Source organism: Chelonia mydas, chromosome 10 (assembly GCF_015237465.2).
Source record: "Chelonia mydas isolate rCheMyd1 chromosome 10, rCheMyd1.pri.v2, whole genome shotgun sequence".
Classification (NCBI taxonomy): Eukaryota; Metazoa; Chordata; order Testudines; family Cheloniidae; genus Chelonia; species Chelonia mydas.
Window position 1 is genome coordinate 53,677,765 of NC_051250.2, and position 27,572 is coordinate 53,705,336.

At 42.0% G+C, this 27,572-nt stretch overlaps 1 protein-coding gene across 4 annotated transcripts in view; it reads left to right on the forward strand.

Annotated features, from left to right (window-relative positions):
* Positions 1–27,572, forward strand: part of OTUD7A (OTU deubiquitinase 7A) — a 246,605-nt gene that overhangs the window by 147,432 nt on the left and 71,601 nt on the right. For all 4 annotated transcript variants that reach the window (XR_006284337.1, XM_043524039.1, XM_037911551.2 and 1 more), the window contains one exon: positions 21,110–21,292. Coding sequence is in view for 3 of the 4 variants with exons in the window: in XM_043524039.1 (XP_043379974.1) it covers positions 21,110–21,292 (183 nt within the window). In the remaining variant the exon portion in view is untranslated. The remainder of the gene's footprint in view (positions 1–21,109; positions 21,293–27,572) is intronic.

A 27,572-nucleotide genomic window follows, 5' to 3' on the forward strand; every position in this document is an offset into this window, starting at 1 on the left:
CTAAGGAGTTGCATTTCCTTGGTGTGCCAGGTGTTAGAACTTTTATATCATATACAACATTTGGCATAAGCCATTTCAGAAAATAATTGATTTGTCAAATCAGTTTGTACCTTAGGTTTACACTGATTTCACAGCAGAAATGTGGCAGTGGGTGTGGATATGCTTAGAGACAATTAGAACAGTGGTTCCCATCTCAACTGGGGGTCTGCCAGCCCTTTCGGGAGGCCACGGAGCCCTGTGGCTGAAACCCAGTGCCCTGAGCCCCAGTGCTGAAGCCAGGAGCAGCACGGAGACGCTGAAGCTGGCATTGTCCCCTGTCCCCACCACACCCCACCCACGAGGATCAGCACGGGGCAGCTGAAGCCCCGCAAATCCCCGAAGCCAGGAGTGACGTGGGGCTGAAGCCGGGAGCCTCGCCCCATCCCCCCGAAGCTGGGAGCTGTACTGGGAGCCTCCCCACCCGTACACAGCCCCTAGCTACCTACTGCCTGCACTCTGAGCTACACCCCTGCCTGCACCCAGAGCTACCCCCTGCCCGCTCATAACTCCTAGATACCCCCTGCCTGCACCCTGAGGTACTCCTCTCACTTCACACAGTCCCTAACTACCTCATCCCTGCACCCTGAGTGGCTTTCAACCTTTTTGAACTGAAAGGGTGGACTGAGTTATATTTTTTGGTTGCATCTCCCCACAGCCCAGGCAGGCTGGGTGGCCTCCTGAGTGAGTTGGGGTGGAGGTGGCGCTTCCTCCCTGGACCCCATTGTGCAGAGCTTGCTCAAGCCCTGCCAGCCCTTGCCCCCCCCCCCAACCAAAATAGAAGTAAAACTATGCCTGTGTCCAAGGGTCCCCCCTGGTCCAGAGCCCCTTCCCCCCGGGCTATGGCATTTTTATAGCATGTTGAGGGGGGCCTCAACAAGAAAAAGATTGAGAACCCCTGAATTAGGAAATCAGTTAGTAAAACAGTCAAAACTAGTTGGATTCATGTCACATTCTAGGGTGCAATTCAGACCAGTGAGAGGTGGGGTTACCACCTGCCCTGTAACCCTGGATGCCTTAAATGCTCTGCTGCTACAGCTCTCTGGACTCCCAGCCGGCACACTAGCATGCACATAGTGTCTGTGTTTAGCAACCCTGACTCCAGCAGCCTCCTTTTTACACCACAGCCACACTCTAGTCTCCACCAGCCTAGGTTACAGTAGAAGGAAGGAATGTTGTTCCTGTGATAATGGCTGTCAAGCCTGCTAAGCTGTTATAGCTGCTCAGTGCTTCTGTTCTGGGAGCTCTGGTGTTATAAGCACTAGCAGAGAGCTCAGCCTGCTAATTCAACAGACCTCGTGTTACTCATAGGAAAGACCACAGGCATGGTTCTGAGACAAAGGTACTCAGGTTTATTGCCTTCAAGACAGTCCTAATGACTCTCACAACTTGCACGAGTACATTAATAAACAAGTGCCCCATGACAGGGAGTGGCTCAGTCAGCAGCAGGAGTCTCTGCTGTCCCCTCAACCACAAAAAGGGTTAAGGCGAGGTACTCCGACATCTGTGATGAGATAACTGGCTCTGTGGATATGGGGAAAGCAGTGGACGTGATATATCTTGACTTTAGCAAAGCTTTTGATATTGTCTCCCACAGTATTCTTGCCAGCAAGTTAAAAAAGTATGGATTGGATGAATATAAGGTGGATAGAAAGCTGGCTAGATCATCGGGCTCAATGGGTAGTGATCAACAGCTCGATGTCTAGTTGGCAGCCAGTATCAAGCGGAGTGCCCCAGGGGTTGGTCCTGAGACCAGTTTTGTTCAACATCTTCATTAATGATCTGGATGATGGGATGTATTGACCCTCAGCAAGTTCACGGATGACACTAAGCTGGGGGGAGAGGTAGATATGCTAGAGGATAGGGATAGGGTCCAGAGTGACCTAGACAAATTGGAGGATTGAGCCAAAAGAAATCTGATGAGGTTCAACAAGGACGAGGGCAGAGTCCTGCACTTAGGGCCGAAGAATCCCATGCACTGCTACAGGCTGGGGACTGACTGGCTAAGCAGCAGTTCTGCAGAAAAGGACCTAGGGATTACAGTGGACGAGAAGCTGGATATAAGTCAGCAGTGTGCCCTCATTGCCAAGAAGGCAAACAGCATATTGGGCTGCATTAGTAGGAGCATTGCCAGCAGAACAAGGGAAGTGATTATTCCCCTTTATTCAGCGCTGGTGAGGCTACATCTGGAGTATTGCATCCAGTTTTGGGGCCCCCACTACAGAAAGGATGTGGACAAATTGGAGAGAGTCTAGCAGAGGGCAATGAAAATGATTAGGGGGCTAGGGCACATGACTTACTAGGCAAGGCTGAGGAAACTGGTCTTATTTAGTCTGCAGAAGAGAAAAGTGAGGGGGGATTTGATAGCGGCCTTCAACTACCTGAAGGGGGATTCCAAAGAGGATGGATCTAGACTGTTCTCAGTGGTGGCAGATGACAGAACAAGGAGCAATGGTCTCAAGTTGCAGTGTGGCAGGTCTAGGTCGGATATTAGGAAAAATTATTTCACTAGGAGGGTGGTGAAACATTGGAATGGGTTACCTATGGAGGTGGTGGAACCCTCCATCCTTAGCGCCGGCTCGACAAAGCTCTGGCTGGGATGTTTTAGTTGGGGTTGGTCCTGCTTTGAGCAGGGGGTTGGACTAGATGACCTCCTGAGGTCTCTTCCAACCCTAATCTTCTTCTATGATTTATAGACCGAGACAAACAACTGGGATAAACCACTTACATACCACCTTATATTTCTTGACATCTTTTTGTTACCTCCTCTTGTATCTTATTCCTAACATCTCCAAAACATCCCCATTCATTACTTTGTCAAACCATCTTACACCCCAATCTAGTACAAAGTATCTGTAGTCGGCTTTTGAAATGTATTTATGTAAATATCTAGTGCCTAGTACTTTTTAGGAGTGTATGTTTTAGCAATACTAGCAGCAACTTTGCCAAGTTTATGTACCAGACAGTGAACTTGTAAGCATGTGCTTTGATTCATGGACAAACTTTGGTTCATGGCCTCTGGTTTAGGCCTCAGGTCTTGCACCAGGCCCAGTGCTCCAGGCTCTCTCTATCTACTAAAGTCACTAGTAACCAAATGATTCCAACACAACCTCAGTCCCAAATTTCCCCAAACCATCTGCCCTGATGTGTCCAGCCCTCTTATGGAACACTCAGAGAAGTAATAAAGTCCATTGCGGCTTTAAAAAGGCAAAAACACAGTAGTTTGTTGTAGTTAATCATTTCAATTCAAACACAACACTGGGTTGGTTTACTGTAAAAACTTGTAACCATTGTATAACAAAAGGACATAAGTTAAGTGACACCAAGTAGAAGGAATAATATTAGAAAGGGTTACAAACAAACAAAAGTAAAAATATGCTTTCTAATGGCTATGACCTAACTTCAATAATTTATGATCTTTGTTCAAGATTGTTGAGATAATGATGTTCTGTTCCCAGAGATTTCAACCCACTTGGTTGAAGGATCAATCTTCCTCAGCTGGCAAGAGCTCTTATGGCCCCTGGTTTTGGTCTAGTGATGTAAGCCAAGATTTCTTCTTCCCTTTCCTTTATATTTTCCCAAATTCACTGTTTTGTTTCCACACACAGAATAACTCCATGCTGTTCTTCCCTTCCTGTGGACTTCCCATCCCCGTGCTAATTCATATGTAAATGAGGCTGCCGTTGGTTTTGGTCACACATTGCTTAATTTCACCGGAGACAAGTAGATAGCTGCCTTCCCTCCTGTCTGGGAGATAAACTGTCTCCCTTTGTTTGGTCACAGATTTTAAAGCATCATGTCCGTGATTATTCATGATTCCTCATTATTGTTAATACAGACATTTTACAATCACCAATAAGTCATTGGCAGTCATAAAAGACCTTATTTGATACACTTTTATAATGCAATAGTATTGTATGTAATCAGTTCATTCAATTACTCATTATTAGAGCATCAGACCGTCTATCTTTATAGTCCCATAAACCATTGAAAGTTCTTCTCCTTCTGGGAAGAGATGCCATGTGGTCTAGTGAAGACTTTTTGCTGATTTCTCCCTAGCTGATGATAGTTGAATTGTTACCTCTGCCCCTTGTTAGCTTGATGGCTTTGTTTACCTTTTGTGTAAGTGCATCTTCATTGTCTGTTTGTCTGACCAGACTGGTCAGCCAAGCAAATACACATTCCATTTTCTAGAGCAGGCTGGGCTTATGTGTTACTTGCGAAACACGTTTTAAGAACATAATTCTAGTAGGTGTCCATAACTCTTTGACCACATCCTGTACATATATCCTGCAAGAATATTAATGATCCGTGAGTTATTTGTTTTCCATGACACCTTTTAAATACAGATTATGACAGCAGTGTGTTAGGTGTAGTCTCTATGTCAGGCCTGATGAGCCACTGACACAGAGTACTGCACACAAAAGGGACACAATGTCACAGTTACTATGAAGCAAACTGCAAATAAAAAGTAAGCATGTGGTTCATTGGAGGTGAGGCGATAGACCTGGGATGAGGTGCATTATCATGATACTGACTTCCCATGTATCCAGTGGAAGCTGGATGCTTTATGGAATTCACATACTTGGGGACAAATTCCCCACTGGCTTCACTTGGAGCTGCATTCACTTACAGCAGTAGTGAAGCTATCTCTTGGACTCTAAAATATTGATGACAGCTCTAAGCACACCAACAAGAGTCTTTTGGGGCCTCACCAGCTACTCTTTTAAGGAGACTGTAATTTTTTTCCTTAAATGAAAGTGTTTTGTTGCCAGTCAGTGTGGGTGCAGATTAACGTAATCCATGTTTAGATTCATGAAGGAGCTCTCCTAACAGTAAAAAAAAAAAAAAAATTAAAAACAAAACCCCAGCATTTCAAAAGATATATTTTAAATGAAAAGAGCATGTTGATCTACAAAAACAGATGACACGGTGCTTTTCTGCTAAGCCATCTGTCCATGTAACATTTCATCAGCTGCTTAAAATAATTGTCGTCCACCTGCGACTTGGTATATAGCTTACTCAAAATATGTTCTGTTCACCACCAATATAATCCACCAAGAGATTGGATTTCTAATTCTGCAAATGCATGCAATCAAGTGGATTACCCAGCAGAAACTCATCACAGATGCAATTAGTTGGTGCTTTCTTCAAAAAACAGTGTGTCTAAGTAGAATTAAAAAACAAGGTAGTATAAGTAATAGAAAGGAGAAACACAACCCCACACACCTGGCCTGAGCTTGAGAACAGTCCTATGACCCCGAGTGTGAAAACTTGACTTCCTAGGGGCAGTCTCTTCTCTCAGACAGCCACTAGTCCTCATAATAGACATCAATGCAAGGGGAGAAGGAAGCTGAACTGAAGTAAACTCCTTGTTCTACAGGGACCAGAAAGATCTCCTGCACCTTGCCAGTGCAAATTTGAATGACTTTCAATTAATCCATTCTAATAGAATTTTCAAAGAACAGTCGTGATATTGAACTGATTTTTTTTTAACTTGAAAATCAGGGAGTGAAAATAAATCTTACTTTTAAACTCAGGCTCTGATTTTAACTCCGTTTTTCATCTAACCATCATGCCAAGAATACAGCTGATATAGAATCTCATGTCTTATACATATGAATGTTTTTGTTAATATATGGATACCAATGGGAAGAAATGATGACATTTAAACTGAACTTGGGGATTGCTTTATTTATTGGCAGCTAGTTAGTAAAGAGTGAGAGAAACTGGCAATTTCTGACTTGTCTATCCTTTAAAAGAGTGTCAGATGTTTTTTTGACATATTGATGTGAATGATGCATTGGCTCAGTGGAACAAAATGAGAGGCACTTTGCAGTGATGAAAATTAATAATCTATCAACAACCTCGAGAGCCAGACACTAAATACTTGTCATTTCTCTGAATATTTTCCTGGTGCTAGGTAGCTTTTCCTATATAAAGCCTAGATTCAATAAATACTCTCATGTAGTAAAATAGCTTTTAGAATGATCAGTGCTAGCAATAAACATAAGAAACAATACAGCTCTTGCTGTGGAAAGGACATTTTTGGCCTTTTTTTCTCAATTTTTTGTATTTATTTATAACCCTGCTATATTACTATAATCATTTTAAATATCATCTGGATGGAATATTGGGTTTACAAAGTCTCCCTTACAATACTGTAAAGGTATAATGCCAGATCTCTTCTCCTTACGACATCAACAATTAAATCAACTCAGCAAAAGCAGCATTAAGATAAAGAATAAAAGGGCAGAAATATGCCCTTAAGTAGGATAGTACTTGAAGTGATAAAAGAGCAGAGAAAACATTCCAGGTTCCTAGCAACACAAAGGGAACCTATCTCCTACCTTAAAACATGCAATGGAGGAAACAATCACAGACACTAGTGATTTCACTAGCTGCCACCCAGTGCCTGACCTACCTTTCTAAACAATCTTATGGGGGGGGAATCCCAAATGGTAGTCAGAGAAGTGCCCTGAAAAGGCTTACATCCTACAGTGAGCTAGAAGGATGATTCAAGGTCTGGGAAACATCACCTACAATGAGAGACTAAAGGAGTGCAATTTATTTAATTTATCAAAGAGAAAGTTAAGAGGTGATTTGATCACGGTGTATATTTACTTAGATGGGGGAGATATCTGATACTAAAGGCCTCTTTAGTCTAGCAGACAAAGGCATAATAAGCTCTACTGGCTGGTAGTTAATGTCTTCAAAGTTCAAACTGGAAACATGACACACATTTTAAAATTGAGGGTAATTAACCATGGGCATTACCAAAGGTGTGGTAAATACACCATCCCTTGGAACCTTTAAAATAAGGCTTTAATGTCTTTCATTAAAAGGTGCTTTAGTTTAGACAAAGTTCTTGGGCTAGATACTAGAATCACTGGGTGAATTCAATGCTCTGTGATATTCTGGTGGTCAGAGAAAATGATCATCATGTACCTTCTTGTCTTAAGTCTGTGAATACTGAACTCAGATGGTAAGTTCTGGACAACTGTTCCTCAACCCACAGAATCTCTCAAAGCACAGTCCTCCCTCCCATATTAATCCACATCAACAAGATCTTCAGAGAGCTATTGACACTAATAGCTGAAGTACCAGTAGTACAAAGACAACATTCAGCTCTACAGCATCATCTGTAAATAACACCAGGCCTTATCTTTCTCAATGCCTTGCATCTGGATGGAGAGCAGCTGGCTAAGGTTGGAAACAGGCAGGACTAAGGTGATGCTGATAGGAGGGAAGAACTTCAAAGAACTTCTCTCTCCTGTAACATCCCCCACTACTGAGGGCATTTGCCTTTGGTTAAATCAATCAATGGCCAAGTCATTTTACCTAGCAATGAAGTCACCCTGAAAAACCTCAACTGGTACAAAACATCGTTTAGCAAAAGAGATTGCCATGGACCCTTCAGCCTGGTGCACTGCATTCCTGCATTGGCTCTGCAATGAATACAGAGTCCAGTTTATAGTCATTACCTTAATATTAGCAACTATTCATGGGATTGTTCTTTTCTATCTGGGAGTTCGCCTCTTGTCCTCTGTGACTGTGACTTCCCATAACAGCTACATTCTCCTGGCATCCAGCTGGTGACTTAGAAAAAGATTCATGGGTGCAGGAGACAGAACTCTTACAGCTGGACCTAGGCTATGAAACTTTCTCAGGCCTCAGTAGGACTTGCCATGTTCAGAAAAAAATGTAAAATTCAGCTCTTTGTCTTGACTTTCCTTTTATACATATGTAGTTCCTCTTACATGCATGCAGGCATACACACACACAACACCCAACAATCTAACCACATAACTTACTCCTACCTGCTTGGCAAGTAGATTGATATTGTTTTGTTTTTAATTCTAGGAAGGTGCTGAAAATCTAAAGTGATGGCTGACACAAGAACCTTTATAGTCGTTCAGGTTCCAGGGGCAGCTATTTAACTATTTTTAAAGATATACTGTATGGCTTACCAAACATAATTCTGAAGGCATTCAGGATGGATAGCTAGCTGGTGACCCATAAATCTCTGTGGTTATACCTTCTTTCAGGTGGGCTTGTCATTCTTAAAGGGGAGAATTAGATGAACCAAAAGTTTTCTGCCCTAAATGCCTGTGTCTGTTTTATTGATTAGATATTGAGATACATTGTAGACTCATTTAGTGTTGGGTCAGTTTAATAGGCTAGAACAATGTGCACCCCTCCTAGCAGCATGCTGAGGTTTTACAGATATTTATGGGGACAGTTGTCATTCAGTGGATTTCTTAATATACAGAGTGACATCACATGTTGGTTTCTCACAGGAGATGTTGCTACTATACGTTTTGCAGGAATTAAAATGTTTGCGATGGTGTAGAACTGTGATGAGTTTTAGCTGACAGCAGGACCATTACTGATATTGCAGGGGAAGAGCTGAGGGGGCTTGTTTGCTTTTTGCAATGATTTATTTCTGGCATCTGGACATGGTTGTTGTGATTTATTGTAACACACACTGGGAGTGTAAGGTTTTACAGTAAGGTTTTTCTCAAACAAAAATATGGACCAAAGAGTTTAATAACTAAGGGTCCATATCAACAGCATGTAGCTTGTGGACTCTAATGCACTGGTGGGGGTGGGGAAGGGGAAAAGGGCGGTTGTATTTCCGCTCCCTACAGTATATCTTTTTAAAATAACCTCAGACTTAAATATGATGGCCTTTCACATGGTTTAGTTTTTTCCAGAATTCTTTGTTAGGTCATGAGAATATGTGAAACATTTCCTACAGCGACAGTATTCACATAATTATCTAAATTTTAGTTCTGTTAGGCCCCAGCCCTGCAATGAGCTCTGTGCAAGCAGATCCTTCTGCCCTGAAAAGCCCTGTTGACTTTAGGGGGCTCTGTGCAGGTGGATGCTCACTCTGAACTCATTGCAGAAATGGGATCTAATCACTCATCTATTAAATATACAAATATAAACAAAGACAAAAATATTTAAACAAAGATTCTGTCATTCCCTGTTCCCCTTTCCCAAAATGGAAGCTGGATTGGCTCCACTCACTGCTGTCCAGTTTGAACCATACCTTTAAAAGAACTGTGAAATGCTACGACAGCCTGTGTTTTACCAAGCGTCCAGGACAGTCCTGGAGTCTCCAAGAATTAAAGATTAATCTTTAATTGAAGATTGTCTCGTGATGAGGTTGAACAAGGACAAGTGCAGAGTCCTGCACTTAGGACGGAAGAATCCAATGCACCACTACAGACTAGGGACCGAATGGCTCGGCAGCAGTTCTGCAGAAAAGGACCTAGGGGTTACAGTGGACGAGAAGTTGGATATGAGTCAACAGTGTGCCCTTGTTGCCAAGAAGGCCAGTGGCATTTTGGGATGTATATGTGGGGGCATTGCCAGCAGATTGAGGGACGTGATCGTTCCCCTCTATTCGACATTGGTGAGGCCTCATCTGGAGTACTGTGTCCAGTTTTGGGCCCCACGCTACAAGAAGGATGTGGAAAAATTGGAAAGAGTCCAGCGGAGGGCAACAAAAATGATTAGGGGACTGGAACACATGACTTATGAGGAGAGGCTGAGGGAACTGGGGATGTTTAGTCTTCAGAAGAGAAGAATGAGGGGGGATTTGATAGCTGCTTTCAACTACCTGAAAGGCGGTTCCAAAGAGGATGTCTCTAAACTGTTCTCAGTGGTAGCAGATGACAGAACAAGGAGTAATGGTCTCAAGTTGCAGTGGGGGAGATTTAGGTTGGATATTAGGAAAAACTTTTTCACTATGAGGGTGGTGAAACACTGGAATGCGTTATCTAGTGAGGTGGTGAAATCTCCTTCCCTAGAAGTTTTTAAGGTCAGGCTTGACAAAGCCCTGGCTGGGATGATTTAGTCAGGGATCGGTCCTGCTTTGAGCAGGGGGTTGGACTAGATGACCTCCTGAGGTCCCTTCCAACCCTGATATTCTATGATTCTATGATGAAAGCTCTAGGAATTCATCCAAAAATTGGAATCCCCAGTTTTACCTTTTGTTCTAACTCTAATTAGAGAACAAATTAAAAAGCAAATTCTGTGCCAATTTTAACTGTATTGCTTTATTGCCCCCCCCCCCCCCCCCCCCCGCAAATTTCTCTTTTTATAAGCATTGTTTTCCAACATGACAGTCTCTTCCTCTGACCTTTTTGTTCCTTGTAGGCCTGAAATACCTTTTGGCTTAGCCTCTTGTTTGATGTCCTTTTCTCTTTATGCTTCTGTTTATTATTGTTATACTCTTATGCACTTCATTCTGTAATCAGTTCCTAGCTGTCTTCTCTATGTGATGTGTAGCACTTTGCATATGCTTCTTTATTGCTTTTTTGAAACTTCATGTTCATTCATACTGGGTCTCTTTTTTTACCACCTGTAGTAAATAGTACTCACTCAACTAGTGCAGACAGTATAATTCTGTAATTTGTTAAATAATTTCTTCTCACCCCTCTGTGACCTTTTCTTATATACTTTCATCCTACATAGTTTTAGCCAAAATTTCCTGCTCTTCTGTTTAATTTCCTTTGTTGAAATTCTGCATGGATGTTGTTACAAATCTGCCTCCACTGTAGTCAGTATTACTTAGATCTTCCCCAATTCTGCATCTCAAATTACATACTCTGCAGTGTGGTGTTTACAGCTAAATCAAGTATTGTTAGTGATCTTTCAAGTGCCTCTTCAACATTTTGGAGTAGGCTGAATTTTGAAAGCTGTGTGTGTGATTTTATAGTTGCATTATTCCTATTGTTGCTAATTAAAAATAGGGGTCCCCAGTCTTGTTTGGGTAATTGTATACTAGCTCTTTTAAGAAGTGAAAATACAATGAATTCATTACTCATAATAGCCAGAGTGAGCTACTTTAGCGATGGGGGAACACCTAACTAAAAATATTGCTGCAGTTGAACCCCTATCATTCATGTTCCCCTCCATTCTTTGCGTCCCTCCCGCCCAGCATACACTGCCTGCTGGATGAAAAGTGCTATATAAGAGCGAGATATTATAATTATTAATTACATATGTGTACAGCCTTGCGTGCAACATCTCCAGAGCTAGAACACTGGCTCTGATCCAGAAAGGCCTGTGCTTAACTTTTAAGCATGTGAAAAGTTTCATTGACTTGAATGGGGCTACTCACATGCTATACTGTTAGGAAGTCTGTAGGTGTTTGTCTCTCTCCGCCTCTCCTTAAAACACAATCCATTCTGAAATTTCTCCAGGGGGAATAATACATGACAAATGAAGTGGATAAATATTTTACATTCCTTATATGTGGGCTATTTTTATATTTCAGAATAATAAGGGAAAGGTACAGTGGTAACCACTGAAAAGCTTAGGACTGCATTTCTGAAGAATGAGTGTGCTTTTTCCCCCAAAGGTTGTAATATGTAGGGTTCCTAAAGCAAAGCTTTAAATGTCAAAGTGCAAAACTCTACTGCTTTTCCATTTCACCTCTGCAAGCTGACAAGCTCGTTAAAATGCAGAGTGAGCTAGAAATATTTTTATTAGAAGAAGCAAATCAAGGCTGTGTCAAAGGTCACATTGGAACTCTTCCAAGAGTGCAGCCACAGTTTATAATTTTTTTAAAATCTGCAGTATTTAGTTTGATTGGATTTTAAATCATCTGCATTAGGGAATATTTAATGTAAAATCCAAGGTAGTGGTGGTGGTATTTTAAAATAGAAAATGGGCAAACCTCTGACTTTTCTATTAGCACAATTTATTCTAGTTCAGACTATGGGGAAATCATTATGTAAGTACTGTACGTTTTTCATCACGCCGAAGTACATAGACCTGTTATAATGGATACTTCAGACCGTTTGTAGCTGGGAGCAGAACCAAACCCCGTCAGTCACTGGTAACAGGAGAATGTCCCACCTACTGGAGTGCCCTCCAGTTTATTTCTACTTCCACAGTGGCAGGTGGGCAGCTTATCCCAAATCTCCCTCCTGCAGAGCTTTTCTGAGGGAAAATTCCAACATTTTATTTCACATTTTCGACTAGCAGTTTGGCTTAGTAATTTACCATCTAATTCCCAGTTGTGTCCCAAGGCTGCATTTGTCTTTTGGGGTGCTTTCCCCAAGCTACGCTTTCCCTTTTGAGATCCTGCCATGGCTAGTGCTGCTCAGAAAGTCAGAAAATGCCAAGGATAAAGATCAAGATCTGTTTCTCCTGCTCCACTCCTCTTATCTAGAGTTTCACTGGAGAGGCGGGGGTGGTGGTGAGGTCCTTCACTGAGGTCCATCTGAGGTCACCTCAACCCCATTCTCACTGAGGTCACCTTAATCCCATTCAACCAGAGAAGCCATCACTCTGAGGGGAGTGATACTGGAAAGGCAGCATACCAGGTGGAAGATCATACCTATGTGCTTGGAGCCTGCAGCAGCAGCAACCGTTCCTGAATGCAAAGCCTAAGAACCTCCTCCCCCCTCCTTCCTTTTTGGCTGAGAGAGGAGTGACCTGGACGCAGCATAGACACCACTGACTCTGGGAGTACGATAAGGGGCCTTCAGAGCCAGGCCCCTCCTCATTGTTAACACTTCTGAAGCAGACCTGCCCTAGGTTCTCTTCTGATATTCCCAGTGTGTCCTCCAGTGGAACTATAGACCTATTGCCCATGTGGATCCCATGCAGTAGGAAGGGGTGGATCTAGTGGGACCTCCCGTCCAGGTTGAGTTGGTCCCAAGGGATGAGGTTTTTGGGAAATTCATTCTTGAACACCAGCCCACTCCTTGAGAGATCCGGAAGGGGCCTAGAAGAAGAAACAGTAAAAGCCCAGCCTCTGAGGACAGACAGCTTTAATCACCTGAAATTAGGGCTGTCAAGCAATTAAAAAAATTAATTGTGATTAATCGTGCTGTTAATAATAGAATACCATTTATTTAAATATTTTTGGATCTTTTCTACGTTTTCAAATAGATTGATTTCGATTACAACACAGAATACAAAGTGTACAGTGCTCACTTTATATTTATTTTTGATTACAAGTATTTGCACTATAAAAAAACAAAAGAAATCGTATTTTTCAATTTACCTAACACAAGTACTGTAGTGCAATCTCTTTATCATGAAAGTTGAACTTACAAATATAGAATTATGTACAAAAAAAGCTGCATTCAAAAATAAAACAATGTAAAATTTTAGAACCTGCAAGTCCACTGAATCCTACTTCTTGTTCATCCAATTGCTCAGACAGACAAGTTTGTTTACATTTGCAGGAGATCATGCTGCCTGCTTCTTGTTTACAATGTCACCTGAAAGTGATAAAAGGTGTTCTCACGGCACTGTTCATAGCTGACATTGCAAAATATTTACATGCCAGATACACTAAAAATTCATGTCCCTTCATGCTTCAACCACCATCCCAGAGGACATGCATCCATGCTGGTGACACGTTCTGCTCAATAACATTCCAAAGCAGTGCAAACTGATGCATGTTCATTTTCATTATCTGAGTCAGATGCCACCAGCAGAAGGTGATTTTCTTTTTTGGTGGTTCAGGTTCTGTAGTTGCTCTTTTAAGTGTTGTTCAGAGTGTTGCTCTTAAGTCTTCTGAAAGCATGCTCCACGCCTTGTCCCTCTCCGATTTTGGAAGGCACGGCAGATTCTTAAACCTTGCATTTTGTGAAATCTGCAGTGAAAGTGTTCTTAAAATTAACAACATGTGCTGGGCCATCATCTGAGAGTGCTATTGTAACACCAACATGACGCTGGTGGTTGGCCAGCGGGGTTGAACTGCGGACCTCTGGAGCTTACTGCATAAGCCTCTGCAGCATGAGCTAAAAGCCAATGGGCTCTTAGCTAAGGCTGTAGACCAGACTCATTTAACTCTCTCTAAATGGTCTCGGTGCCACTAGATGGGACAGAACACCACACCCCAGAGGTGTGTGGGTTACGCTATAACTATATATGGCAGAATGCAGGTAAAACAGAGCAGGGGACATACAATTCTCCCCTAAGGAGTTCAGTCACAAATTTTAATATTTTTTTTAACTAGCGTCGTCAGCATGGATGCGTGTCCTCTGGAATGATTGCTGAAGAATGAAGAGGCATACAAACGTTTAGCTTATCTGGCACGTAAATACCTTGCAGTGCCAGCCATACAAATGCCTGTTCTCACTTTCAGGTAACATTGTAAACAAGAAGCAGGCAGCATGATCTCCTGCAAATGTAAACAAACTTGTTTGTCTTAGCGATTGGCTGAACAAGAAGTAGGACTGAGTGGACTTGTAGGCTGAAAGTTTTTGAATGCCGTTATGTAACAAAAACTATCTACATTTCTAAGTTGCACTTTCGTGGTAAAGAGATTGCACTACAGTACTTGTATGAGGTGAATTGAAAAATACTTTCTTTTGTTTATCCTTTTTACAGTGCAAATATTTGTAATCAAAAATAAAATACACTTTGATTTCAGTTACACCACAATACAATACATATGAAAATGTAGAAAAACATCCAAAATATTTAATAAATTTCAATTGATGTTCTATTGTTTAACAGTGCAATTAAAACTGATTAAGTGTGATTAATTTTTTTAATTCATGATTAATTTTTTTTAGTTAATCCCATGAGTAAACTGTGATTACTCGACAGCCCTACCTGAAATACACCTGGGGTAGATCTTGAGCCCAACTTTGTTCCTCCTTTGGAAACATCAGCATGGGGACAAATGCCAATAGAGGAAAAGTGCTTGGGGTTTTTAAAGAAATTTTCCTTCTTATTGGAAGAGGACCAGTCGTTCCAAACAGGGTTAGAGGATCTCTCACACAACACATGCACACACAACATGCACAATGTAGTTTTTAATTTTAAATGAATTTAGAAAAATAGCTAAGCAAAGTTTTTCCAACCTCAGAATTCAGAGTCAGTTTGGCCTTGGTTCTAGTCTTGGGCATTAGTTGGGATTTTATTTTATTTTGCCCAGTTTATTCATCTCTACATATTGTGATAAAATACTGTACATTACCAGACTCTTTCCTAACACAATACAAGTAAGCTACTCAGACACTACCTTGTTTTACTAATCCACTTTAACGGGATTTCCTTTCTATTGTGTAATTATATATTGCTTTATCTCTGCCTTCTGTTTTTACTCTGATTGACAGAGCTTCCTGTTATTTCATTCAGACAGTGTTATTTAGGAGAGACATTCTCGCCTACACCTGTACCTGGCTTTATTTTTAATTTTCCCTTTGATCTATGTGCCTGCTATCTGACACTAATTAATTCAGAAACAAATTTTTGTCAGAGAGTATATTTTCTATCCTATACTCTGCTTTATTTGTTGCATTTTTCCATATACTCCTCTCTAACAAACACCAGTTCTGCCTCCTGGCAACCATGGACACTTGTATATGAATCCAGAGACTGTTGGCGCCTAATCTTTACTGAACTATTTGGGAATTCAGACCCCTAACTGTTAAGTAAGCGAAGGCACAGAAATAAACGAACTTTACGAATGGTAGTAAAGTTGCAGTAATCTCCCTAATGGTTTTATAACCCACACCTTTCAGTCCTGTTAACTTTTACACCGGCTAACGCAGGTATCTCATGCAGGTGTTTTCTCAATAACAGTTCAGTAATAGCATTATTTCTCTTGACCAAGATAATTCATTTCTCACCCAACTTTGCAAGTCGTAAAACTTAATTAAATTTAGTATACTAAAATGATTCACTATATTTGATTGTAGAGATGGATTTAAACGGTTTGTCTTTCAAGTCTAAAGCATACAATAGTAATAGGCCTGAGTTCAGTAAAGTATGATAAGATTTTTAGTGTTTGGGCAACATGTCTGCTTGGCATTTGTTTAGAGAAGCTGTGATTCAGGGAACTGAAGATACAATAAGAGGGACAGAGTGACCTTGCTGAAACAATCCTATGATTTTTAATGTGAGCTCTGTCACAGATCCATTCTTAGCCACCCATTAGGACTACTATGAGGGAAATCCAAGCCTCTGTGTTCTAGGTCCCTAGGGTGTTTCAAGCTTCTGGAGCCTGAACAGAGTCCAGACCTTGCCACAATCTCAGGGGTTCTAACCCCACCCTCAGGGCACAGACCTCCTATCTGGCAACCCCTATGAGTATTGGAACCCATTGTCCAGCTGCTTAGCCCCCGTCAGTGCAGCACTGACCCTTCAGACTCTCTGGTACTTAAACATCCCCCTCTTCCAGAACTCCACCCCTAACAGTGTGAAGCTTCTGGTTACAGTTTACCTCTCTCAGGGGCACAAAGCAGTTCTGCAGCTGTTAACCCACATGTACTCTTTTGTGCTGGATCAGGAGAGTACCAATTATACAAAACAATAAAACAGTGAGTGCATGTCTGTACCTCAGTTTCCTCATCGAGGGGGGCTATAGCAGACTTGTTAATAGGATTGTGAAGCAGGGGTGAGGTGCAGCATGGAACTGATTGAAATTTTTGATGGGGAAGAGTATTCTATCCAGAGAATGTCTTATGTGTTGCTGGCTGGCACAGAAACATATTTTGAGGGAGCCCTCTGTTAACATTGTGGGAACACATCACTGATCTTACAAATTCTATGTCTCATTTGCTGAAACAAGGATACCCAGAAGTGGTTTTCCTCCCCTATAGGCTTTAGAAAAACTTTTTGGCCATTTGTGACACATTCTGACACATTCAGCTGTGTCACAGAAATCCAAAAGTAGATTATTTGCAAGTTGGTGTTAATGATTACAGCTCATCTGCAACTGTCACAAGCTCAGTGCATATTTTTTCATGGAGTGTTGCTTAAGCTGACACCCCTACATCCTTCATGTTCAAGATACACTTACGTGCTGCTGTATCTGATGAACTGCTATTAATAGAACTGTGATAGAACTTTGCGGAGTTACTGTTAAATAACACACCAGCTTTCACGCAGTGTTTTGTCCCACACAATTGTATTCTTTGCACAGTGTCCTCCACTGCTTCCATAAAAGCCAGCTATTCAACACTATGCATCATTCAGTGTCAGAATGCTTTTCGTAAGAGTAGCCTAAAGAGTAGCCATTTCAAAAACCAGATTAATAGGTGGTGTAAACAAGTAACATGAGCAGCATCTGGAAACTATCCAAAAAGACTGATTTGAAATAGTTTGTTTTTATACTCTCAATTATAACATCAGTTCTTTTGTCTGAGATGACAAAGCAGTCTTTCAAGTTTTATCAAGTGCTTGGAAGTCCACACCAATCGGTATGGATTTATTCATCAAAATCTGAACTACAGTAGTACACTGTATACCCTAAATTATATTGTTTCTAATGGAGAAAATACTGTTAATGCTCCTGCCTCTCCAACAACTCTCCCTTTACTTTTGTGTGGAAAATCATTAAACATGCTCTTTGATCCCCTCTAATCTTTCTCCCTCACCAAGGTGACTAATGAACTCTCTCATAGCTAAATCAAAAGGGAACTTAGATTTCAAGAATATCTATTGCCTTTGACGCTACTGATCACTCTCATTTCTCCTCTCTTTACTTCCCCTTCAGCACCACCTTAAATCACATCTCATTCTCCCATCTTCTTTACAGGTTTCAGAGTAACAGCCGTGTTAGTCTGTATTCGCAAAAAGAAAAGGAGGACTTGTGGCACCTTAGAGACTAACCAATTTATTTGAGCATAAGCTTTCGTGAGCTACAGCTCACTTCATCGGATCCATCTCCATTAGTATCCCTCAGTGTTTCGTCCTTAGTTTCCTGGTCTCATCTGCTCCTCTGGCTTCTGTTACCATCTGCATATGGATGATTTCCAAATCTAATACCTGACCCTCAAGCTCCATTCCTCTCTTCACTCTCACATCTCCTTTTCTGTCTCAGGCATCTCCTGGATGTTCCCCACCATTACACCCTGTTTCTCCACAAAATGGAGTTCTTCCCTCTTCACCGTCTCCCTTGTCTACGTCCATTAACAGCTAACAGCCTCGTATATGTCCCAAGATCACACTTGCATGCAGGTTTGTCTACCATCTTTTTCAAACATAACATTTTGTCATGTCTTAGCAGTCAGTGTAGACCAGATATCAAGGTCGGTATCATGTCAGCTAATAGCAATTAGACGTTGCTGAAGTGAGAAGGAAAAAAAGCCATTAGCTCTCAAATTATAAGGGTTAAGTCTCAAAGAGAATGAGGAGGATAAAACTTTGCATTACAGACAAGTCCTCTAACTCTTGTCTCTCCATCAGTCCCGCTTGGTTTCTTGATTAATCCTACAGCATGTTCCTCTTTAACATGATCAAAATTGATCCTCTTTCCTTATTATCCCCACTGCAAAAATCTTTTGTCTTGTCTTGATATTGTAACGTCTTTGGTCTCTGTCTGTCCACTACTGCTACAGTCCTTTACTGCTGTTCCAATCAGATCACCCTTCTCACTGGATCTTTTTACATTTACCTGCCCGTTACTGCATTACATTCAAATTCCCACTTCTTACCTTCAAAACTGTACATAACCTCACTCTCATCTACATCTCTGGCTCATTTTCTCCCACATCCTCTCTCATGCTCTCCTACTTCTTCCTTTTTGTCACTTCTGGCTTTCTGCTTTTGTTCATGGGTGACAGGGAAAGTAGAACATCTATTATTGTATTTTCCTGGCAGGAAAAAGGCAATTGAAAAGAAGAAAGTCTCTTTTAGACCAAGGCAGTGAGAGAGATTATTGTGTTGATTATGGTCAGTACTTTTTTCTCGATTCAATCACTACTACAGGGTGGCTTATGGAACATTATTGCAGTTCCCACACAGAGGGAGTGCAGTTACACAGCTGCCATGGGGTGGATTTGTGGGAAGGATTTATATGCTGAAGGAGTGATTGAAAAAGCCTATGCCAGCCATTGAGGCTGGCTAAGATCCTGAATCACCACTTCATTGATCTGGAGGGCCTCTTGGCATACACTCTTGGTTGAGGATTTGCCTGCATTCAGATGCCTAGGGACTGCAGGAAATAGAAAAAAAAATAAACTAATGATCTTTGCCTGTGTCAGAGCTGCTTTAAGATGTCATGTTTTGCTGCTGACTGGCTGTCTCATGTGGGAAGCAGCTACAGATGTCCAGGTGTACTGAGGAGATTTGAAAAGAAAGAAACGAGTTTCTTCTTTGTAAGTGATTTTTTTTCTGTAATTCCAAGTCTGCAGTAGGTAGGGCGTAACTCTACACAATTCAGAATTACAATGCAGTGCACTTTGAGCAAGTCCCAAAGACCACACTCCGCATTTATTGTGGCAAAACTCCCAAAGAAGGTGATTGGATTCTGTCATAGTGTAAAAGCAGACCTTCAGAGGCCTTGAGAAGAGATTATTAGGAAAATAGGTTGGCTCCTGCATTCCTTCCACACTCCTGCTAACTTCATCAGGAGTTTGGGATATGCTAGGAATGCAGGGCTAGAATGCTGTTTGTAATGTGCAGCCCTGCCAACTCTCTCAGATTAATCAGGAGAGACATGATTTCTAAGTAAAAGTAAGCCTGACTCATGATCTCACGAGAGAACTCTGGAATGTCAGGATTTTTTTTTTATTATTTTTTTTTTTCAGCTGAGCTGCTGGGGTCCCCACTGTCAACAAGATGTGTGACCTGAGAGCACCTTCAAGGCTCAGAAACTGGAAGGGAAATAAAGAGAAGCCACATTTATTTAAAAAAGAATCCTCATGATTTTGGGGGGTCTGACTCATTATTTTCCAATGGCGAGGGTTAGCAACGCTGAGTGTGCTTTACATCTCAAGAAATACAATTGAGTGCTAAACTTTTATCTGTGTGGCAAAAACACCACTTTGGCCCCATTGGGACAGTCTTAGAAAAAAATACTGCCTGATTGTTAGGGCTTAATATAAGCATGTTTGCTTTGCTTATGGCATGTGACAGACGCACTGCATAACTAGTCACTCGTAAGGCACATATAATGTATGCTGCTGATTTTGCACACTAGTTCTTATTGGAATTAACAAAACCCTGTGCTCTGGACTGATCAAGTTTGTTTATTGTATGCCCTGCTCTGTTGCTTAAAAAGAAAGAGAGAATTTCTGTTTAAGTAACTGGTTTTGCTGAAGTAGCTTTTGTTGCATGTTTCATAATTAAAATGCTGGCTGATCTTTTTTTTTTTTTTAAATCCTTGTGATAGTGTGGGCAGTGAGTGTTTTAAAATGGCTTTCCTCAAAGTAATATAGAGAACAAAAGTCTGATGTAGATCTGAACAATTAAGACTGAGTGATGTTATAATTAACATTTTATTGTTGCAATTGTTTTATTAGTCGTACATCAAAGAATAGAATGATAAAAGGCAGATGTGTTCTTTTCCACGGTTAAGGACTCATTTGAATATCTGAGCAGTTCCAGTTAACAATATCAAATTAAGACAAAACAGTTTAAAGTTCATAATGATAACTCAGTTGGGGATGGGTAAGAGCTTTTATTGGAGTTGATCCATGAAATTAAAGTTAACAAAAATTTAACAGATGTTTTAAATAAATACTGTTAGCTCTTAATTAAATCATACTCAGTGTGTGATCTTTCACTCCCTTCAGCAGAAATTGTACTAGTTTACATAGCAAACTATATACAAAAGCCTCCTTTAAATGTGACTTTCTTTGACCATAAAGTATATTGAATAAATGAACAATGTGCCATATGTGATACAATGGATGGGTTTATATACCAAATGAGAGAGAGAGAGAGGTTGAGTAACCCTAAATGATGGTAGGCACTTTGTGGACAAGTTGCTCCCTAAGGACTATGGTCTAAAGGCCTTATCCTGGAAACAAAATAATTGCAGTAAGAAGGCTGAGTGTTATTTGTGGGATCAAGCCTTAACTAGATAGACAACATAAGCAAAAAGAGTGCAATATTCAGCAGCCGGTGAAGTGATCATATCTATCTGTGTATCTTCAGAAGTGCACATGGTTTGTTGGTTCCCCAATTATTGTTGTTTTTAAAAGAAAAATATCTATTCATTCTCTAATGTTTTATTCCGAGTTATATTCATTTTCAACTATATGAGCCATGTCCCTAAAATGAATGGCAGTTTTGTTAGTCATATCAGACATAGCTATAAACTGTTAACAGAATATTACCTTCCACCTTTTGGCAGGCAAAAACTGGGATTTGACCGCTGCTCTGAGTGACTATGAGCAGCTCCGACAGGTACACACAGCTAACCTGCCACAGGTGTTTAATGAAGGGAAGTACTACAAGCAGCAGGAAAGAGAGCCACCCCAACAGGTGAACAAGTCTGAACGACCAAGTCTGCAGAGACAGGATGACATTGCTCAAGGTAAATGCAGCAACTTGACCGCCTTTGTGGACAAATAGCTTTATGGATAATCAAAGTTTATTATGCAGGCAGTAGGAACTAAATTATCTGCCACCAGATAAATTATGTCATTGTTACTAAACTTTATGGAGATGCTGATGGGTTGGGCCCTGTATTCCACGTTTTTCAGTCCAGTTTATCTTTGCCTGTGTTCAGTAGATTTTAAGGTGTAATTGAAGTATTTAAATTTAGTTTTTTTTAGAGACAGTGCTACGTTAACTACGAGAGGTGTGGGCTAGATGAAGTTGTAGACTGTTCCCATTTCTAATTTCCCATGATGTGTGAGTCCAGAGGAAGTTCCATCATTTAGGTCATTGACTTCTTGATCATTATTAAATGATAAAGGTGGTCCTGGAGACGACATCTGTTGAAGTAACTTTTGTCATGAAATGTCTTATTCTCTTGATTCCACCTCCATAAAAAGGTGATATTGAATTAGTATTTCAAACAAAAGAAAGAAAAAAGAAAGACAAGGAACAATTTTTAGTTATAGCAGTTGGTTTCCATTACATGATTATAAGCATTAGGATTTATTTTTCATTTTCAAATCGCTCACTCTCTCTGACTATTGTAACAGGTTTCTTCTAATTTAATTCAGCAAACAGTTGAGGCCTACATTCACGGTTAATCTATGGTATGCCAGCTTCTCACATTAAAAAAAAAAAAAAAAGTAACTAGTGACCCAGCAGAAATTTGTTGTCATGAAACCCATCCTGTTAGCTGAGGATCTGCCCCTAGGAGTGCTACAGTGGTGATGCATTCATGTATGTGGGGAGTGTTGGAAGGGAAAATCTTTTTTGTTTCTCAATAATTTGTCCCTGACCCCACAGGAAAAAAGACAAGACAACAAGAATGTGGTTTTAAAAAGCCATGACTTTATTAAGTAACTGTGAGCTGTCCAGCACAGACTATCCTTCTTTTGTAATCCATTCCACCTGGTGGAGGGCTGCTGTCAGCCCCTACCGTTCTTTTGGGATGTTGGTTGCAGCACTGTTGCTGAGACCCTATTGCCCTCCCTTCATATGAGGGTTAAGAGGGAAGACAAGACATGGTTGTCTCTTCACCGTACCAGGTGTTAGAAGCCCCAACCCCATTACCCACCGTCTCTAGGAAATACCTTTTTCTAATCTGCTTCCAATTCTGGTTTATCAGTGAACTAGACCCTTTATTGAACAAGTACCTGCACTGGGTGCCTGCCAAGTTGCAACAAACTGAATTTTGCAAGCTAAACTACCCACTGGGTCCTTGGGCTACCTACAGAACACTGAAAAATCCCACCTTGCCCAGTCCATTCTGGCAGTGAGGGAAAAATTCCTTCTCAGCCCCAACAAGGTAACTAGCATGAGCCAACAGCAAGGACCAAAAACCCCAGTCCTTTTCTAATCCCAAAGAGGGGGAGCTTTTCTTCTCAGTGCAGAATAAGCCTTTGAGCAGGGCAAAGTGTTTACAAGCCCTCTCTTGGGTACCTGAGAGCCAATAGGCTAATACTGTACCTTCTACCCAACCAATCAACCACAGAGGCCACCATCTCATTCCCCTCCCCAGTGCTTAATTTGTAATGAAAGAGGTGCCAGAGCTCAAACAATTAGGTGCCGTGGCTCAAGTAAGTTTTTTACCAGGATCATAACAGAGGCAGAAAGGGCAACAGCAGCAGAGGCAGGACTCAAATAAGTGTGACTACTTCCCTCCCTCCACCACCACACCCAAAAAAGCTTTTCCTTGGGTGAGTGGACTCCTTAGGGGCCTGGGAGCTGAGGGCCTAGCTGAGCTCTAAACTCTCTCCCCACTCCACACATCCCAATTCTATATGCAGGAGCATGCTTGGTGGGCAGCCTGGGAAGCATTTGGGGGAGTGGAGTAAGCACAGAGCAGCAACAGCCTGAGCCAGAAGAGGAAGGGCTAGTGGCTCCTTGCAGGTGAAGCAGGGCTGGCTCTGCCCCCCATATCACAGATTAGTGAGTGGGTGTCTCTCCTTGTGGGGCCTGGCTGGGCTCTCCCCACAACCGAGCAGGAGCACATATTATGGGGAATCAGTCCAGTGTGGCAACTAAATGGAAGCACTTGGATGAGTGCGGCAGGATTTCTGGCTGTGCTCATCCCCCCACAGGTGTGTGGCCCCTCTTGGGGGTGGCAGAAGGGTGGAGACAAGGTGGCTAGCTCTGCTCACCCCACCACAATAGAGCTGTGAGGGGCAGGAATGAGACTAGGGGGAGTAGAGGGACATTCCCAGAGTCTGGATTTTTTACATGGTGCAAAAGCCCAGGTGTAAAAGCTTACTTAAAACCAGCTTTGCATGTGGAGGACCACCTGAATGCACTTTTTTTTCCCAGCAAGTGTGGATTCTAAAGAAGATACAAGCCTGTTGACTTTGTTCCATACATGCTGATAGAGCTTTTGTTAGATTTGCTTGTCTGGAGACAAATTAGAAACAGGCAGGTGTGACCGTGTGACTGTGTTCACACCTTACATACTATTGTAATATTTTTTGTACAAGGCATGTCTTGTGAGGTATCATTTAAAAACTCAAAATTTGCTGATCAATAATATCATGGCAAAATGCATGTAGCAGCATTATATGTGAAGTTATAAACATAAGCTGAGATCATGACTAGAAGTATGTTTTCCAGAGAAGTCTGGGAAGCCACTAAACGAGTTCTTCAAAGACAAAGGGCAAGTTGACCCCTCATCCAGGTGTAAACAAAGCTGATGGACCGTTGTCTGCTTAGTGGCCATTCTTTGCTGGGAAAGGGGGCTAGGGCAAAAGATCTACATTTTAGCAAAGAAAAAGCATGGAGTTCTCTTCTACACCAACTGCCCACCTTGCTCCCAGCTGGAAATGCTTCTCAAAGGGGGGAGAGGACTATAAAAAATGGGCAGACACCCCAAGAGAGCCCCCTCTCTCTCTCTGCCCATTGATTCACTGCACCAGAAGGGATAAAGGAAGCAGCCATTGGATTGGGGGAGGGATCCTGACCTAAGAAGTTTGGTCAGTAAGGCTGCTGCAAGTATGCGATGAGAAAACTTTGCTTTGAATTTAACATGGCTTTAAGTTAGGCATCAGTAGCATTTTATCTTTTATGCCTCGTTACTTGTACTCGCTTAAAATCTATCTCTTTGTTTTGTTGTTTTATCTAATCCAGTGTGTTTTTTAAATTGAGGTGTCTGGGAAACTCCATTCTGGGGTGGCAAGTTGTGTGCATATTACTCCTTTTAAAGAAATAAAAGACCTAATATAACTTGTACTGTCCAGGAGAGAGCTGGGCAGTATAGGACATACATTTCTCCCCCCACCCCCCCAGAAATGTATGTCCTCTACTGAGACTGGGTGAGTGTTGGGGTCACCTTGCAATATAACCAAGGCTGGTGAGAGCCAGAGTGTAACCCAAGTGTGGCTGGCAGGCTGCAGTTACACACAAACACTCAGGGTGTGGCTGGCGGGCTGTTGAGCAGCCCAGGTGGGAGCTACTTCAGCAAGGCATTGTAAGGCTCCCAAGGTTGCAGGGCAGGGATGACACAGCTGCTCAATAGTCTGGATTATACCCTGGTACGTCACAGCAGGTATCTCTGTTTCATTAATACACTGGCAGGATCACAGGGCTGTGCCCTCAGGCAGTTTACTATCCCTGCTGCCTTCCAGCAGGAATGCCATAGGAAATGCAGGACACTACGATCAGCTGACTTTAAATGTCCACTGTACATCTATCAGATTCTATGATTGCAAAGTAGCAGCGTGTCCCCAGCTAGAGACTCTCACCACTTACTCTGGGCTGCAATTCACAGGCAAACGTTCACTCCAGTGGAAGTTAATGGGGAATGTGGTTTCATTGCAGTGTGTAACCTATCCCTCGCTAACAAGCTTGCAATCTTTTCTGAGGCATCCACGATTACTTTGCATGAATGAAAAGTTATAGCATCCACAATTTCACACACCAGGTGGTGCCCTGGGGTTGGGTGTTTTATACTTGGCTGTTGTCAGCCTCCTTAGAGCCGATTAACTGAGGGGAAATTAAACGATGGAGGTTTTACTGAGTGTTGGACAATCCCTGAGACAGTAGGTGAGGGTTTCCTTGAAGAGAGGATTGGGTGCCAGAGTCAGACCTGAAAGCTGAGTGGAGTACAGCCCTGCGGGACCTTTTTCCATACCTCATGGCGGTGATTACCTACAAGAATGAAGTCAGGGGTGAAGGAGGCAGTTCAGGCAGGGGCTGGTAGTGGGCAGTTCTTCAGTCACTCAGAGTGTGAAGTGGGCAGAACTTGAGACTTGTTACAGGGAACCAGTGAGGAACCCATTCGGGTGCAGTGAGACCTCCGAGAAGCGTGATTCTGGTACTGACCGTTTTTGTTTAGTGCAACACTACTAGCACCTTGAACATCCAGGGTTGTACTGGAAGTGTGGGAGTGACGCTGGGGGTGATTTGGGGTAGAGCTACATCACTATCAGGGATAATACAGGGTTCAGCAAGGAAGGATTTAGGTAGGGCTTGGGCATTCGGGAATCTGCGGGAGGGAGCTGACTTCCTGACTCTGAGTGCCAACAAACGAATTAAGTTATGTCATGGAGAGTTATAATACTGCAAGGCCATGGGAAAGGCTGGGATTTGCCATCATATACCAGTCAGACTTGTGTAGGTGCTCCTCTTTCTTCATGGGCAAGGGAATTATCTTGCAGAATGAAATTTCAGTTCATGGCAATGTCAAAAAATGCATACTGTTGAGGCTCCTCTGGTGAATTTGTTCAGGGTTGCTCTGGCTACACCCCCATCACAACTTGGAATGGGAGCCTAATACATTGAGCCTATTGATGGTAGCATTCCAATGTATACAAGGTGGAAGGCCCCTGTTGAAGATAATTCGGTAGTTTATGTGCCAAACTATCTTCATGTTTATTCCTTTCTTTAGGATCACATGAAAAACCCCAGGAGTTGGTGACTGGCTGGGTGGGCATAATATTGTGCATTTGGCCCACAGGTTCACTTCTGGGCCTCATTAGTGAGGCATCTCTGCGTTGGCATGGATGGAGGGGCACTCTACAAGGAGCAAGGGAATTAGTCAAGGAGGGGCATGCTCTGGGACCTGCTGATGCCCTTTGTACACTCTTTGGCAGGCTGGGAGCAGGCCCTGGATGTAATTATTGTTCACGTTGGTGAAAATAATTTGGGAAGTTGTAAGGGGGTTGTCTTGATAAGAGGGATTTGGGGATGAGACAAGATTTTTCTGGGGGTGGGTGTGGCAACTATTTGGTCTGACATGTTACAGCGCAGGGTGTGGTGGGGAGCAGTGAAGCCTCCAGGGGTAGTGTTAAGACCAAGAGGTATACAAATAAGAAGGTGGCTAAATTCATAAATACCCAAGGGGGGTTTTATCCAGACATATCTTTCCTGCCAAGCAAGTTATTCAGAGGATGGGGCACACCTATCCAACTGGGAAATGGGTATATTTTTGTCTGATATTAAGGAAGGAATCAGTGAATGTGTGGAGCCTGGTTGCAGGGTAAGGGACTGGGGGGAGTTCACAGCCAAATAGAATTGCTGGCACCTCCTTGTGGCAGATGTTCAGGGCAGATACTCATTATGGAAGGGATATGGTTATTGGGTAAAATGGATTGGAAAAGGATGTAAAATAAAGCATCCCTTAAGGGAGCTGAGGAAATCGGGGTCGGGGGTTGGGCGTCCTACATCTGTTTTAGCAGGGAGCCAACACCCCCTCCTGTTCTAGCTCCCTTAACTCTCTTATGAGATGGCTGGAACCAGGTTGAGGATTATGTGGAAACGATTAAGGAAATAATGATGACCTGCATTGTACAATTTATTGCCAGGTACACCCATATATTTGAAGTGAATAAAGTTGCATCTAAATAAACCACATCCATTGCCTGCTGTGTTTTTTCTGCCATGGCTGGACAATGGACCTGCCTTTAGGGAGTTTCTTCCTAAAGCCAAACAGTTAGCATTGACTTTTGCTGAAGTATGACAACTTAAACTTTTAAAATTATTTTATCTCATGCAACTGTGGGTATACTTTTTATCCATATATCCATGTCTAGTCATTTATTTTAACGCTACCAAGCTCTGGGTCTCCATGATGTTTTATGGCTATTAGTTCCACAGATGGCCTCTGTTCTGTTTTTTAAAATATCCTTTTATCAGTTTTATCGAATAACTCCTTGTGTGTGTATTGGGAGAGGTAAATTAGTGCATGATACTGACCTTCTCTTATCCATTCATCATTTTCTAAAACTCTT